The following is a 17,500-nucleotide window of genomic DNA, read 5'->3' as shown; positions in this document are numbered from 1 at the left end:
TTCACAACAAGGGGCAGTTGATCAAATTTACAACCACAGGCGAGGCCGAAACAGAACTGACCACAACCCTATCTGTCCTATAACAGTAAAACTGCTAGATACCATCCAGTTATTTCTGCCCAAGGATCTGAGAGCTTGAGAGATAAGCCTTTCATTTGTTATGCATGTGTGTTTCGGTTCATAGGGACGGTTGTTACAGTAAAATGTTGTTGTTGTACAACCACCAACATCCTCCGACTGAGAGAGTGTGTTTTAAAAAAGATCTCTGTCAACTTTCAACGATGATAGCTGTTCAACAAGGTTTTCAAAAAGAGGCTCTAATTCTGAGCACCGCATAAACTCTGTTCTCTGTCAGTCACACACGATCTCAGTTAATTTCACACCTGTTTCGACGTGACCCTTTCCCCTCCCAGGCTTGCTGGAGATGACTTGTGCGATGCTGCACGTGTCAAAGATAAGTCAAAGATGTTAAATAAATCAATAAATCAATCACAGCTCAATGTGCGTATGTCACTGGCAGAGGTTGGAATGGCAATGTCTCCATCAGTCTGAGGCAGTGGCACAGCGTTGATCGTGCACACACTTTGAGTATAAGGAATATTCTCCATGTGTGCAAGTGGATAATGACACAAACACACACACACACACACACACACACACACACACACACACACACACACATACACACACACACACACACACACATTGCAGCAATGGAGTTTAGGTGTATGTAATTTAGGTGCTCGTAATGTATTGTACTCTGGATACTTGGCATATTCAAATATCTGATTATAACATTTCTGTTTTTATTATTTGCATTGAATACGGCAAAGGACTTTCGTCCAGTCAGTAGGCCTAATGTTGTCTCAGACTAACTGTGGCAGTGACACCACCATCACCACCACCACCAACAAAAACAACAACAGCAACAGCAACAATAGGCAAATAATATTAATAATGTATTATTATTATTATTATTATTATTATTATTATTATTATTATTATTATTATTATATTTCATTCTAGTTTTTCCGATGGCGTTTTCACAGCTGGGCCGAAGCGGTTACAGATCCTCATTAAAGTTCAATCCCCCTCCCCAAAACAGGCTTGGAAAAGCAGAGCGCTCCTCCGGGGTCCGTGTCCGTCACTCCGATGCGGATCGGCTCACATGATTGGTGCGGATAAACACAGGGGCAGGGAAAGAGATGGATAGTAGGATGGAGGGAGGGAGGGAGAAAGTGAGGGAGGGAGGGGAGGAGAGGGGAGGGGAGGGGAGGACAGGAGAGGTGGGCAGGGTTGAAAGAAAAGGCAGACAATACAAGTCGTGCCTTCCGTCACGCCGGGAACCCTTTATTAGGGACCTTGTTGAAGTCTTATCATCCAAAGCATCAGAGTGGGCGCACGGAGACAAGAGGTGGGCGCGTGAAACCGCAAGAGAAGCGCGCGTGGCGACACATACACGCACACACAGCTCAATAACGTTCCGTCTTTCGCAGAATGGTCTCAGCGCGTGCCGTCTGACTCAGCTCAGTCTATCGGAGAGATGTTTTCGTAATCCGTCGGGGCACGCGAGGAATCACTGCACTTTCCCCTCTCTTCAGGCGGGCCTATCCACGAGACCGTGTCCATTGTTCCCGGGGTGAGGGTCAAGAGGCGTCATTGCTACGAGATCCTTATCTACCTCATCAGAGGCGCAGTTCTGTCGCCGTTTATCCACGGATGTGTAATCTGAGGATTTAAGGACAGTGCTTGAGTAAATGTCAGCGCAGAAAATCATGAATATTCAAGACGTGAAAATAAGCAAACACCAGCACCGTAAGTAGAAGAACGCTTTTAGTTGCTCTTGAGACTGAGAAACGCTGCTAAGTTTAGACCTGTTGGGATATTATTGGGTATAAAACAAAGAGTATGAGCCGTGGAAGACTGGACTGAATATACACATACTGGACCGAAATATATAAGGACGTCAACGAACAGGAGTGCAAACCAGTTTGTTCATCTGGAGAGTTCAAGTGAGTGTAAGTCCACGGAGACAGTCGGACCAAGTTTAGCATCTCAAACGGTAAGTCCTATACTTGTACCTGAGCCTCTTCTCAAAGTCCTTCATTTTAAAGTTATACCTTGATACTTGCTTGTTAGTGCCATAAATATAGCCTACTGATGCAAAACAGTAATATTCGTTTATTTGTCATTTAATTAGGGGGATTGTCTTTTTCGGTGTTTTTTTTTTTTTGTCTAAAAATCAGACTCTGTAGGATTCTGAATACAGTTTAAATCGCAATCCAGAGGGGATGTCGCCCGTGTTGATAATCTCCTCGCGACAGATTGATGTTCACACGTTTGCCTGTCATATGGAGCGTGCTTGTTTCCCCCCACTCATAAGGCTTGGTCTCGCACGACAGATGGTCGGCTGTGAATCTGCACTTCCATCTCCGCACAAATATATTCAAGTGACTTCATTAAGTCGCTTACATTTTGGCAGTTTTCGTTGTCAGCTCACTGCCTATATGACAAAGTGCCAAATAAAACACTACAAAATATAGATTACACCAAGTAGGCGATATTTTTCGTTGAACCTACACCTTTACATACTTTAAATGCAGCCATAGGGCGAATGCACATTTAAATGTGATTTTCCACATACTTTTTGAATCGCAAATGCAACACATGAACATGTGTCTTTATTTAGGGGGGTTGACATAATTGCGTTTACAATAAAATATTGATGAACCTGTTTAGCCATAAGTGGAAACGTCAATTAGACAGGGCAAACCATAACTAACTGCAAAATGTATACTTTGTATTACACGTTGTTTGTAGCACTCTCATGGATGTGGAGAAAGTGTAATTTTGAATTTGGTTTGTCTAAAGCAAAGACAGACTGAGTGAGTGAGTGACAGAGAGAGAGAGAGAGAGAGAGAGAGAGAGAGAGAGAGAGAGAGAGAGAGAGAGAGAGAGTTTGCCTCGGGCGAAACATGTTGTTTCTTGCCATGCCCCAAGTGTATGTGAACAATCCTCTCACCCTTTCGTATTTTCTCACAGGGCGCAGGTGTACAGCATCAATCTATTCGGCTCCAGCCCCACATCCACGCTCAAGATGATGCTGAGTCCAGACCAAACCGACTCGGATCTTGGGTGGGGACAGTCCGATCCGGAGACCGTCCTAAATGTGATCAAAGTCGAATGTGTGCCTGCTCAGCCTGGAGGAGACAGCAAGTCCCGTTTGCCTGATCCGCCCCTGACGCGTGAGGAGAAGAGACGGCGGCGACGTGCCACAGCCAAGTACCGGTCCGCGCACGCCACGAGAGAGCGGATTCGGGTGGAGGCGTTTAACGTGGCCTTCGCCGAGCTGAGGAAACTTCTGCCCACGCTTCCTCCCGACAAGAAGCTCTCCAAGATCGAAATCCTGCGGTTGGCAATCTGCTACATCTCTTACTTGAACCACGTGCTGGACGTGTAAAAGGCAAGAGATAATCAGAGACATTCAAAGACGAAAACATTTGATATGAAAACAACAACAACACACACACACAGACATACACTCTCACACACACTCACATGCGCGCGTGCGCGTGGATAGAAACAATGCATTTTCCATTTTGGGATGTCAAGGGGGGAAAAAAACAAAACAAACTCTATCACTATTACCAACGTGTCCAGATGCCGGGCTGATGCCGCTCGCATGGGAAGGTGTGGGAGGGTTGCGAGACCTGTAGCCGGGCAGCGAGCCCCAGGGCATCGGGGCCCCGTGAATGAGCGCAGCGCAATAACAAGCGAGTCTTGTGCCTGGAGACAAATGCGTGTGGGTTTCCAAGACAATACGGTTCATTCCCAAGTCCCACGGGGCTTACGCGTCTCCCTGTGCCGGCACTGCCTCAGAGAACATTGGGAAGAGCCAGGAACCCAAGACCCCCTTGTCTTCATCCTTAAGCAGGACAATGAAATGCCCATTAAAAATGAAAAAGGGGAACATGTGAGAAAAAGAGAGAGAAAAAATAAACAACGTTCTAAGTGCCACCTATTATGAAATAATGACCTTAACCGTGGTTTTGATTTATTTATGATGTATGGATTAGCCTTTTTATGTTGATAAATAATTTATGTTTGTTAGAAACGTGTCCTTTTCGACCTGTCAGGTATTTACGTCTAGCCTACAAATGATTATATTTATTAATGTATCATTATTTATTTACTTGTTTATTTATTTATTTATTTATTTATTAGACTGTGGTGTGTGAACAACGGAAGTGATGTTGTTGCTCTTCAATTGCACTTTTCAGTGATGTTTTGTCAATTGTAGGCTTATTGTTGTGAGACGAGCAATTCGTTATTGTGAATATTTTATTTCTGATCATATCCATGAAAACGAGAAGCACTTCTCCCACTGGGTGAAACCCGTTGATATTCTGTATGTGTTCATGAGATGGTAAAATATCTTGGATAATCTGTGGCCTACAATGAATCATGTCATTAATATAAGAAAACATTTCTGTGCAGGTATGAAATAGGATTATTACAGTATATTCTTGTTTTTTTTTCTTTAGAAAAACAGAAAATTTGAAGGGAATGCAATAAACCATTCAAAAGGCTATAGAGTTCCAAGAGACACCAACTCTGCTGCGACCAAAAATTGATTTCAAAGTAGATTATTTTTATTGACATGTGATTCCTAGAAATCGTTTATTTATTTACGTGTCTGTTGTGAACCTCTTACGTCACTAATTTTATAGAGAAAAAAAAGAAACATCATATCTGCTATCCAAAGATCTCCTGTTTTTTCAGGGTTTTGTTCGTGTCCTTTTTGTAGTGGGTTAGCTATTACAAACATGGTTTGTAACGAACACAGTTTTCATATCTTTCTGGTGGATTGTTAAAATAAACATCTAAAAAATGAAACATGTTCTTTTTCTGCATAACCTAGGCCTACTTCACATTATTCGTAACTAGTGGTAATGCTTGTGTCATAGGACGCTTATGACAGGTAGAAAAGGATGAAAGTGAATATTTCTGTCTCTTATATCCTATGCTATTAATCCAAATATTTACAAAATATCACTGCACGTTAAGTTAAGTGAAGGAAATACAGCAACACGTCGATTATTTTACCTAGGATCACCACCCCTTAAATTTATGTAGCCAAATTAACTGTCACCTTAATTTACTAAGCAGACATATATCTCCATTAACTCGTCAAAACGGCACAGTAATGCGGGATTCTGCACCACCATAATCGCAGTCATCATCGCTCAACGCGGCGGCATTAGCAGCTTGACTGGATATGCCAGAGTGATTACTGATTGTCTGTACAACGGCACGGGCACGTTCTCTTTAGGAGGCCCAGGGTAATGTGAAATGCCAAAAAGCTCATGGTCATTACAACCGGGTAACGCATCCAGAGGGGCAGCGGCGTGGCCGCGGTCAGCCTGTGCCGGTGAGGGAGAGCCTAACTCCGGGCGTGAGTTTGCAGCTCCGTTCCGCTCTCGCGTCATAAAGGCGCGCTCTCCCCAGAGAGGGGGCAGGTGTTCCTCCAGACGAGCCAAGACAACCAAATTACGGTCCGTCTGGTGCCTCCCGTGGGACCGAGTGAGAGTGAGTGAGTGAGTGAGAGAGAGAGGGAGAAAGAGAGCTAGAGAGAGAGAGAGAGAGAGAGAGAGAGAGAGAGAAAGAGAGAGAGAGAGAGAGTGTGTGTGTGTGTGTGTGTGTGTGTGTGTGTGTGTGAGAGAGAGAGAGTGAGGAAAAACAGAGAAAGGTTCGAGAATATGCGTAGAGAATGTATAAAAATAAAAAGTAGGCCTAATTTTCAACTATAGGCCTAATGATAACCGTGGGGAGGGTTATATGTTCATGTGGCTATACGGTATGAACATTATTATCGATTAGGTCAAAGTTAGGCTACAATAAAAGTGTCTGAAATCATGTGATTTCGGGGAAACAGGACATTCCTTTAAAAACATAGGCTACCCACTTCTGTACTTTTTCTGTTCTTGTAATAGCCGACTAATTCTGTACATTTATGGAGACAAGCCCTCATCTATGCCATGTGGCATAACCGCTTGCCTATACACTCTAAGAAGAGATGTGTCATTTTGACACACTTATGTGTGTGCTCAGGGACGACACATTTTGTGTCAATTTCAACACAGCAATTGTGTGGCTGGCTTGGTGAAAAACAGAGTTCAGCCATCTCAAAACAACAAACAGAATGTGTATCTACAAAAATATGTAACTTTTTGTTTTTTGTTTGCTTGTTTATATTGTTTTTGTAGCTACAAGAAATTAACACAAAATCGTGTCGTCCCTGAGCACACACATTTTGTGTCAAAATGACACATCTCTTAAGGAGGAAATGTGTGAAATAATTTATTTAATCAAAAACGGAAGAGAAGAGTGTGGTGTATTGATTACGAGCTGTTACTGTGTATAATGTCTGGGAAAAGGCATCCACACACAACCTTCTAAGTTGAGTTTGCTCTCGGCGACATCAGAGAAACCCATGTTCATTGAAATAGGTCTACTGAAAATGCAAACCATGAAAGGACACAATCTTTCGAACTTTCACTCAATATAGTGTAGGCCTATTACAGATTAGGCTGCAATTTTTTTGTGAGAAAATTGTCATTCCTTCTTTACCTACCCTTTTCTCTGTTTTTCTTTTGTGTTATTCAGAAAATACCCCCCCCCCCCCCTGCTTTCAGCACCACTGGTACTGTGTAAAAATCACATGAGCCTGTTGATCATTGGCAGAAACAGATAACTTACGCTATTTATGATTCAGTAGGCCAATTCAGTTTCAGGACAAATGTGACATCAAATGGTGTGCATCATTTAGGCCTACATCACAATATGCATAGCTATCCTGTTTCCAATGAACTCTTCAGATGATTAAAAAAACAACACTCATCCCTTTCTGACCATGCAGCTAAAATCATGTGCTTTCGAGAAGGTGTTCTAAAAACCTGTTTGTTGATAGGCGTAGATTAACTAAGCAAATTACACATACGAAAACTTGTCATTCATAAGATTAAATAAAATATTTGTAGGTTTTATTAGGCCTTCCAGTGGATGTGGGTGTTTTACACACACACTTCCGCATGAACTAAACTAAAAGAGAGGCTTTGACTGAAATTAAAACACAGAAAGAAAAGAAGCAGTGGACAGGGGGGAAAGGAAAAGAAAAACCAACATTGCTGACGCCAGGCCTTTTCACAGAAGCTTGGGCTATGTATGTCAGTGTGTGAGAAAGCGCCATATTGCCAGTGTGTGTCCTAAGGATTATGTAATGGCGCTGAGCCCTTCTGAGATACCATATGTCAGCCTGTCTGTCAAGCAGCCAGCCTTATTCTATTAGCGGCAACCACTGATTTGCAGAACGCTCAGGTAGTGTGTGTTTAGACGCAATCTCCTTCTGTTCCAGCCAATGTGGGCCAGGGATGTCTTTTATGTAGTCTGTGTTTTATGCCAACATTTCCTCTTGCTTAGGTCCGACCACAACAAAAACACAACCATATGTCCATCTGTCTACGGGAATAAAGAAATACCCTGCAACTATTGTGCCTCAGAATCACAACCTTTCTTTTACTTGTGTGTGTCTGTGTGGTTTTTTTTCACCATTATTAGAATTAGAACGGTTTTTCAAAGTGCCCGCATCCACTTCTGGTCTACTTCGCCGTATGGCTTCTACCTCCATCTCTTTCTGTCCGTGCTGAGAGCTGCGCTTGTGAAGTGCCCGCTCTTCGTTGCAAGCCTCAATATGACACAAAAGGCTGGATCCATGTGTTGAAATGCAGCCGCGAGGAGGCAGCGCATTATTCCCGCCCACTTCACCAGCAGGGTCCCCGGGCTCGAGCCGGCCTCGCGGCCCTTTTGTCTGCAGACAGATGGAAATGGGCCGAGGAGGGACAGAGGAGCGAGAGAGAGAGAGAGAGAGAGAGAGAGAGAGAGAGAGAGAGAGAGAGAGATGGTTGGGAGGGAGGGGAGAGGGGAACACACAGTGAAGAAAAGAGGAGATGGAAAAGGGGAGGAAAAAGGGAGACAGTCTGTTCTAATTAACTCGCGCATAGAGAACGACACACTCCTCACAATGCGACCCGCACGCGCTGGCTCTTTGACCATCTGTACACGCGCTAAACAGTTGGACACGTCCGACAGATTTGCCGCGAACGGACGTGAGCGCACAGACTATTAACATTTTTAACGATAAAATGGGCCTACCAAAATAATTTTATTCAAGTGTGTAGGCTAACGAAAATATTCTGAGACAAGATGCTCTGACTCGAGATAGCTGAGTCAAACTTCTGTTAGAGTTGCTTGAGTGTGACTTTGTTTTTCAGTGTCTTTGATTCAGGTAGCCTAGGCCTAGATAGTTTAGTTTATGTAAGATCAAACAAAACGACTGAAATTCAAATGACTTAGCTATACACCCAAAATAATGTGCTGGCTAAGGCCTTTATGGGACCAAGAGACTGTGGCCTGGTCTTTGATCACCACCACAGTATGCCGTGAACGCATAGGGTGTAGGCTATAATTATAAGAGTACAAAGCTTCGATTTATGGAGATGGAGTGTCTGCATTTTCATTTTCTCCCACAAAGTCACACAAAACCACTGCCACGCGCATATGGGAGGTTACGGAGGGTCTGGGGCCGCATTCAGTGATCAAACCCCAGCATCCCGCGGGCCCACCTCACGCGCTCAATAGAGACCATCTGCGCGGTGATTCGATTAAACAAATTCACGAATTCATCAAACCGGTGACAGGACAACGCCAGTTTTCTCGCCCGCGACACATTTACAGCATGCCTACTCGGGCATATGATCAAATTTCAGCCTATTTATGTGTGACATTTCGCACATAGCGCAGGGCCAGCGCTGGCTGAACGCATAATGCAACTTAATCTGATGAACCAATAAAAAAAAAGACTATGATGGTCGTGTTCAGACGTAAAGTGGACCAAAGCCTAGGCGTTTGCTTAAGGCCAGCCCAAGCAAGCCAGCTGTGTTCTGGTGTAGGCCTGCGCCTTAAAAATAAATCCTCACTCCATATTTGAATAACAGTTGAATACGTAGGTTACACATTTAAGTACGTCCAGGAACTGATTTGTCAAAAGTCGACTTTACATGAACGTCACACCAAGCGTTGTTCATGGCAGGTGGATATAGAAGCGAGCATTTGAAGAGTGAGGGCGCCCTCGTTTGGTCGTGAAAGGGAAAATCTAGGCTATACCCGAACCAAGCATCAGTCTAAGATCTCAGGATGACACCAGTAAATATGTATTATGTACACACAGTATTTTACTTTCAGCTCATATCATTACGTCGAGAGTATCGCCTATACACCTTAGGCTACCCCAAAGCGTCTTATGCCTAAAATGATAATAACAGGACTTTTAAAACATTGGTTAGAAACTGTATGGCTCATGCACCAACATCATACGACGCACATGATATCTTTTTTCCCTTTGTATTGAAAAGTTGTGATTCATGATGTCCCACAGTATCCCTATAATAGCTTTATCAATGTCATGCAACCCATGACGTCCCCCAGACCCCAACCCAAAGCGTTCCTGTCGGGAAAACTGTGATGTGTAACTATGACCACGTGAGGGCGCACAGCACCCTATCTTTATGTTGTCATCAGATGACAAATATTTTGAGATATGAAGAAACAAGGCTGTAAAGCGAAGCAACTGTGTCACTCAATAAATACATTATTTGTTTTGTGTGTGTGTTGACCATTTGTTGAATCATTTTCAAAAAGGGTACATTTCTGACATTGATGATTAAGAGATAGCTTTATTATTATTAGAAACCTACGTTATTCCTTTATTCTTGATGATGTTACGCTCCATTGATTTCCTACAGTTTTCAGTGGTGCTTTCCTGAGAGAGAGAGAGAGAGAGAGAGTTTGTGTGCACTCATATACAGTATGTGTGTGTTTGTTTGTGTGTGTGTGTGTGTGTGTGTGTGTGTGTGTGTGTGTGTGTGTGTGTGTGTGTGTGTGTGTGTGTGTGTGTGTGTGCGTGCGTGTGTGTGTGTGTGCGTGTGTGCATGTTTGTGTGCACTTACAAGTGTGTGTTTGTGTGTGTGTGTCTGCATGTGTGTGTGTTTGTGTTTATGTGCGTGTGTGTGTGTGTGTGTGTTTGTGTGTGTGTGTGCCTGTATATCAGCGACCATCACAGCACACCTCTTGGCCCCCCACAGAGTGCAGGCTGAGTGTGTGCCTGACAGGCAGCTGAAGGAGAGGTCCCTTTCTGCTCTTATCTCCCCAGGCAGCGGGCACCACACTGACTGCCTGAATGACTGGTGGTGACCGGCCTCTTGACTGACCGACCGACCGACTGACTAACTGACCAACTGGAGCACACACACACCTACACACCTACACACACACACACACACACACACACACACACACACACACACACACACACACACACATGTGCACACACACACACACACATGTGCACACACACACACACACACACACACACACACACACACACACACACACACACACACACATGCGTACACACACACACACACACATGCGTGCAGCCGTGCACGCGCACACACACACACACACACACACACACACACACACACACACACACACACACACACACTGGCATGGATAAAAAGGACTGCAGACCCAGGCCCCAGACACTCACACTCACTCTCATGGAGCCACAGGATTACATGCTTGAGCACAGAACCAGCCCAGGGCATCAGGCCAGCTAGGCTACCGCGTACTATGTCTCGAATGGAGCAAGAGAGAGAGAGAGAGAGAGAGAGAGAGAGAGAGAGAGAGAGAGAGAGAGAGAAATAGAGAGAGAGGGAAAGGAAGAGAGAGAGAAAGGGAGTATTACAGTAAAAGCCTCAATGTTTAAAAACCCAGTGCTTTCATACAGCTCTTCAGTTGTGCTTACAGTAACTCAGAGACAAACAGTGAGAGAGGGGGAGAGAGAGAGAGAGAGAGAGAGAGAGAGAGAGAGAGAGAGAGAGAGAGAGAGGTTGTGGCGGGTAGTGGTGATGGTGGTGGGGACATAATATATCCCTTTATTCATTTTGACATTGGCCATTGCTGTGGTAGTACTGTTGTGCAGTTCGCTCAATAAAACTTGCCTGACATTTTTTGGGAGTGGAGGAATGGACAGAGTGGTGGCAGAGAAAAGGACAGAGACTGAAAGCGAGAGAGAGGGATAGAGAAAAAGAGAGGGAGAGAGGGGGATGGACAAAAGGAGAGGGAGAGAGGGAATGTGAGAGCACAGGAAAGATGAAGAGAGGAGAATGACTTGACCTACTGAGACTTGACTGATGAATCATACGACAGTATGCTTTGTCAAAATATAAGGCAAATGCCACGACCCGATCATGCATCATAGTACTCAAGTGGCTCTCACACACATAGTCTCACACACACACTCATACACACACACACACACACACACACACACACACACACACACACACACACACACACACACACACCACTTTGTGTGTGTCGGTTTCAATTCTCAATCGGTTTTATGAGGTTGGAGAACAGGTTAATAACTGCAGGGCAAACCAGCGAAGGAGAAGCTGGCTGGCTGAGTCAAGCTGATTAAGGTGGAAAGAGAGAAAAACAAGTAGGGTTACTGCGCGCGCGCGCGTGTGTGTGTGTGTGTGTGTGTGTGTGTGTGTGTGCGTGCGCGCGCGCGTCTGTCTGTCTGTCTGTCTGTCTGTCTGTCTGTCTCTCTCTCTCTCTCTCTCTCTCTCTGTGTGTGTGTGTGTGTGTGTGTGCGCGCACATATGTGTGTGTCTTTAATTAACCCAGAAGACAATTGCTGGCAAGTGGAATAATAATATAACTGTAAAAGGAATCTAGGAATCTAAATTATACAATATATATACATCTGCTTGATGGAAAGAAATGAAAAGAAAACGTGTAGATGCCAAATGTGACGTTCTCAGAGCAGACGTGAAAGACACAAAATACAGCAAAAGAAGGAAGAATGGTTTTAATACATATTTGTTCCCTCAACACAACAACATTACTGTAACATTTCAACCCATCGTTCTTTGTTATTCGTTGGCGCTACTGCGACTGCGCTGTATGATTAATTAAACTATTCCAATTTGGGGGGCCCAGTTAATTGCAGACGTTACTCCCCCCTAGCGCGCCGCCGTGCCACTGCATCGCTTTTGGGCTGCCACTCTTCACTGCCCCCTGCTAGTCTGTCTGACTGTGAGAAGTGCTGTTCTACTGTAGGTCCGTTTTTGTGTGTCATGTGTGAGTTCTGCCCGTCGCTGTACTTGGACGTTTCTCCATATTCCGATAGGAGGGAATGGTACCCTAGCGCGAAGGTGAGTTTTGAGCATTCTAATCATGCTTTTTTTTCTCCCGTATTCTGTATGACTCGCGTTGGTGCTGGTGTGGTCGAGGATTAGTCTAGCATTCGCCTTTCGGCATGAAACGCAGTTCACGGTTGAATGCAAGCGTTTAAAGTTCTAAGTTGTCGGTGTTAGATGTTCTTGCGCTTGAAAAAATAGGTTAAATAGCTTAGTGTCCGGCGCAGTGTTTTAATGTTAAACGTCTGTCGCGTTTGATTACTGTTCTATAAAATATAAGTTCATGTCACAGGTTGTCGAGAACTAGGTGGATGAGTGAAGTCGAGCCTAACATAATTTGAATATTTAAAAGGGAATGTACTCTCGGTATAGACTACCGGGGAAGACGCTGGCTATAGCATGTTACACTGTAGCCTGCATTATTTGTGTCAGAACAAACGATATACACCTAGCACTACACCCTGAAGCCTGTTGTCTCTTCTACTCCAGTGAGCAGATGCGTCTGCCGGTTGTGTTATCGAAACCATTGGCGTTTTTCAAACGTCTGCCTAGTCTGTGTTATGTTAATGTTTCAGACAGATTTATGGCCGAAAATATGCGAAAAGCTGATCTCGTGCCGGCTAGTTAATGTATTTTCGTGAGCCGAGCGTGCTTGGCATTCCTCTTTATTTGGGTGGCTACCAAACAAGCGTCGCGGCCATGCTGCTGCCGTTGCCTCTGAAGCTATGCGAATCCAATCTTCCCTGCCTACCCCATGCCTTTGAACACAGGAATAGGGCTCATCTTGTGAGAGAAAAAAAGGCAGTGTTTGTTAGCGTGTCATTTGAAAGGGAGTGGGGTATTGAAACAGAGGCCTGAGGGCGACCTGGGCGTTTCTTGTCTCCGAAGCCCGGTTTGGCAGCGGTGAAAGACAGGTAGGGCGTCAGACTGGGAACGCTGCTGGGTGGAGCAGTCCCCTCGCATAGTTATTAAATAGACCGAGCTCAGTTCTAAGTGGCATATCAGGACAAGTATCGCCTGAAAACTGCGCTCTCAGACCGTGTCAACCGTGAATACGAGGCTCTGGTTGAGTTGTTCCAGGTGTCTCTTATCGCCAAATGCCTTCTGCAAACTGTAAACTAAGTTGAACAGATAACGATAGACGTGAAGATCTGCAGACAAGATACATAATCTCTTTTATTTCAGTCTGGACTCTAAAGACGGATTGAGGGGTTGCTTTTACTCTTAAATCCTGTGTTTATCATGTTATCAAAGCCTTTCATGTAAGAATTTAAAGTGGTTACATTGATTCTTTAAGAGCCCTTCTTAAGTAACTAGGCTCGATCTAGGCTCCCAACAGTACCAGTCACCGCTAAATCCCCACAGAATGCCTTTGCAAATTTATTGTTAGAAGTATTACATCCGTGGATCTGGGGTCTATTATCACAGATCCCCACAATGGAAGAACAGGAAATTAGAAATTGATGTATGTTTGAGATGTAGGTATGCAGGCAGAGAAGCAGGCACACTCACTCTCTCACACACACACACGCACACACGCACACATGCACACGCGCACACACACACACACACACACACACACACACACACACACACACACACACACACACACACACACACACAGTCACTACTCACACTCACACTCACACTCACACTCACACTCACACTCACACTCACACACACACACACACACACACAGAAAGAGGGGGGAAGGGAGGTGTTTATAATCAGATATGGAAGAGACATATAATCCCCTCATAACCAGAAGAGATGGATGTGTGGTAGGCCACTAGCCCGGGGCCTGTCACTATGATATTTACTGTAGGACACAGGCCACGGCCCTCCGTGTCAGTTAGGCTTGAACGGTGTGAGCGTTTCACACGGCCAAAGTTCAGCAAACAGCATGTTGTTTGACCACTGAGATAGTGGGGTGTTTCTGCATGTGTACAGTCAGGTGAATGGCCAACTAGAGGCATGTTTGCTGCCCTGTTTGGAATGGATTTGAGCCCTTGAGAGTTCTGTGAAGGATCTGTCGGAAGAACAGCCATATGTAGTATCACTGCTATTGTCATGTTATAACCATGGAGACATTGACAGTTTTTTTTTTTTTTTTTAAATGTTGTCATATAAAACACTGTTGCATTTTCTTGAATATTTCTTTGTTTGTGTGTGTGTGTATGCACATATGTTTGTTTCTATATCTTTGTCTCTCTCTCTCTTAGTGTGTGTGTGTGTGTGTGTGTGTGTGTGTCCACTGACCCAGAGGAGGGCTAGTCACTCTCTCAGGCCAGCATGTAGCCTGGTAGTTGAGTGCCTGTCAGTAAGTCGGACAGTCATTTGTGTTCAGGCGAGTGGTCTCTGTGTTTGTTTAAACCAGTCGGTGGTTCACGAGTGACCATCACCCCCCTCTGACATGCACAAGCGCACACACACACACACACACACACACACACACACACACACACACACACACACACACACACACACACAGTCACACACACACACACACACACACACACACACACTAAAGGCCACCCCTCACTGTCCTGTTCACCTTTTAAAACCGGTGCTTTTGATGGTTTAGCGTGGCGGCGGCTCCTGCGAGCGCTGTGTGCAGCGCTACTCTGCGTGAACGCGCTCCATGGGTCCCCTGTTCCTTTAGTGTGTCATCGCCAGTCCAGAGGGCATGGACCGACTTTAAATGATTTCATACCGCGGCCACAGTCCCTGCCACAGCCAGCCATGCAGGCAGTCACAGAGATGGGAGGAGAGGAGACGAGAGAAGAGGAGAAGAGAGGAGAGGGGAGAGAGGGGAGGGGAGGGGAAGAGATGAGAGGAGAGGAGAGGGGAGAGAGGGGAGGGGAGGGGAGAAAGGCAAGGCGGGCAGCTATTTTTCAGCCTCTAGACCTACATTAGGATGGATAGAAGGAAAGGGGGAAAAGAGAAAGAGAGAAAGAAAATGAGAGAGGGATGAGATACAGAATGAGTGAGTGAGAGGGTGAGGTGAGAGAGAAAGAGTCAGTTAGTGTGAAAGAGAGAGAGAGTGAGAAAGAGAGAGAGTAGACTAAAAGACAGAGAGAGTGAATGAGAGTGAGAGGGTGAGTTGAGAGAGAGGGAGGGAGGCGGGGAGGGAGAGAGAGTTAGTCAGAGAGAGATAGAGGGAGAGAGATTTGGGGAGTGAGCAAGAGTAGAGAAGTGCCGTGTGCCAGAGACATAAGTCCTTGTTATTCAGTAAACCCTGCTAGAATGGCGTTAAGAAGGATCCTCATTATACCGCCTGTGCTTGCCTACACCGAATCAAACAAAGACGCCATGTATACTTCCTCAGTGTGTAGGGCCTACTGCTTTTAGACTGTTTTCTGGTGCTGTTTTTGAACAAGAGGTATTGTGTCGTAGTAGTGTCTGCTGCAACAATTCCTTCACTATAATCAATGGATCTGACCACACCGGACGTGATACGGTGTGGTGCATATACAGTACGTTTGAAATTACTAGACCAGTCTTATAAAACTGTTACACTACTTCAGTTACATGCCCTGTGCATTGACCCAGTAACATGGCATCTACACTTTTAATGCTGCCTTCGAGAGCACGCAGAATATAGATACAGTACATCCAACAAGGGGCATTGCACTGGAACACTACTTGAAGAGGTAATTCTGAGTCCCAACCCTTTTTTTTTCCTAACAAAAGACAGTTGTTAAAAATGACTGCGAGTCAGCAACAGCTAGTGGGAAAACCCATCAATGAGTCACCACCACGCTGTTGTGTTTGCATCAGGCCTGAAACCTGGAATGCATGGAAAGTCGGAGCTTGGAAACGAGTCTAATGTGAGTTCTGAGCCGACTTAAAATTTGAGGAATGTGCCCATAACAACTCTGTAAGCTCTGTTACCTTTAAACAAAACAGGAAACGGGTGAACTGTGTGTTGACGGGCTCTTGCAAGCTGTGCACATTGACAGCAGTGTTCCGAGCAAAGTTTGCATCATAACCAGAGATGTAAAAGTCCAGCTTCAGAAGGTAAAAGTCCTGCCATGCATTGGTTCTACATGTGCGCTTGACACAGCTGAGCTCACTAATTAGCTGATGTAGCCTACGTGGTTTAAGAATAATTAGATCGATAGATAGATAGATAGATAGATAGATACTTTATTGATCCCCAAGGGGAAATTCAAGAAATTCAATTAGAATCAGAATTAGGGACGAGGGATAAGTGAATGGTTAGGACTAAAATGTGGCAGGACGTTCGTTCACTTCCTGAAGCTGGACTTTTACACCTCTGTGTAGCCTCTATAACACGTAAATGCTTACCATGTCAGATTTATATGCTCTAACAGCATAGTAGGCTAGTCCCGCCTCATTTTGGTTAGCCGCTAGGCTACAAAACACACATACTCCACCACGCCTAGTATCCCACTGCCTTCTTTACACACTTCCTTCAGTGTCAGATTAACACAGCCCTGCTCCCTCCTTGTGCTTTTCATACAGAACAGTGAGTTGTAATAAAGGGACAGTATAGTATATTAATATTACCTCCTAGAGCATGCTGGGTAAATAGCGAGGAGCGATGCAAATTAATAAGTGCGGCATTCCTGTGTTGTTTGGAATTGAGTTTGCTCATTTAATTAGTTTGATTACTGTTGGTTGATTGGATCCCTACTACTCTGCATAACTCGTCAGGTGTTTTCCCCTGGGTCCTAGAGAGATCTGATGGGATGCATAGAGTGGATGGTTTACAACAGGGTTCTTTACTGGCCGGAGTCAGGGCTTGGAGAGGCAAATGGCGTGCATGTGTTTGCACAAGGAAGAACATTTTAAACACAGCTTAACAGCAGTCTTCACACCGTGTTTTCGGTGTGTGTGTGTGTGTGTGTGTGTGTGTGTGTGTGTGTGTGTGTGTGTGTGTGTGTGTGTGTGTGTGTGTGTGTGTGTGTGTGTGTGTGTGTGTGTGTGTGTGTTGTCAGAGTCTATGAATGCACTCTTTCTCTTCCTGTCTCCCAATTGCTCACTCTTTCGTTTTCTCTCAGTCTGTCCCACCCTCTCTCCCTCCCCCTTACACTCCTCCTCTCTCCCTCTTTCTCTCCCTTCCTCTCTCTCTCTCCCTCTCTCTCTCTGTCTGATGTATCTCAGTGGGTTGAGTGAGAGTCTGTGTGTTAGCAGTGAAAGGGCCAGAT

At 44.9% G+C, this 17,500-nt stretch overlaps 2 protein-coding genes and 1 long non-coding RNA gene across 4 annotated transcripts in view; 2 read left to right on the top strand and 1 right to left on the bottom strand.

Moving 5' to 3' along the window:
- The window catches only part of LOC134078706 (uncharacterized), a 142,402-nt gene that overhangs the window by 120,869 nt on the left and 4,033 nt on the right, over positions 1–17,500 (bottom strand). The gene's annotated exons all lie outside the window — the stretch shown is intronic.
- Positions 3,098–3,460, top strand: nhlh2 (nescient helix loop helix 2). Its single transcript, XM_062533495.1, has one exon. It carries the CDS (start codon positions 3,098–3,100, stop codon positions 3,458–3,460), a length of 363 nt encoding a protein of 120 aa, XP_062389479.1.
- The window catches only part of vangl1 (VANGL planar cell polarity protein 1), a 93,298-nt gene continuing 88,001 nt past the window's right edge, over positions 12,204–17,500 (top strand). For both annotated transcript variants that reach the window (XM_062534818.1, XM_062534819.1), the window contains exon 1: positions 12,204–12,341. The gene's annotated coding sequence lies outside the window, so the exon portion shown is untranslated. The remainder of the gene's footprint in view (positions 12,342–17,500) is intronic.

Source organism: Sardina pilchardus, chromosome 4 (assembly GCF_963854185.1).
Source record: "Sardina pilchardus chromosome 4, fSarPil1.1, whole genome shotgun sequence".
Classification (NCBI taxonomy): domain Eukaryota; kingdom Metazoa; phylum Chordata; class Actinopteri; order Clupeiformes; family Clupeidae; genus Sardina; species Sardina pilchardus.
The sequence above is the reverse complement of the archived record's forward strand: the minus strand, read 5'-3'. Positions and strand labels throughout refer to the sequence as shown.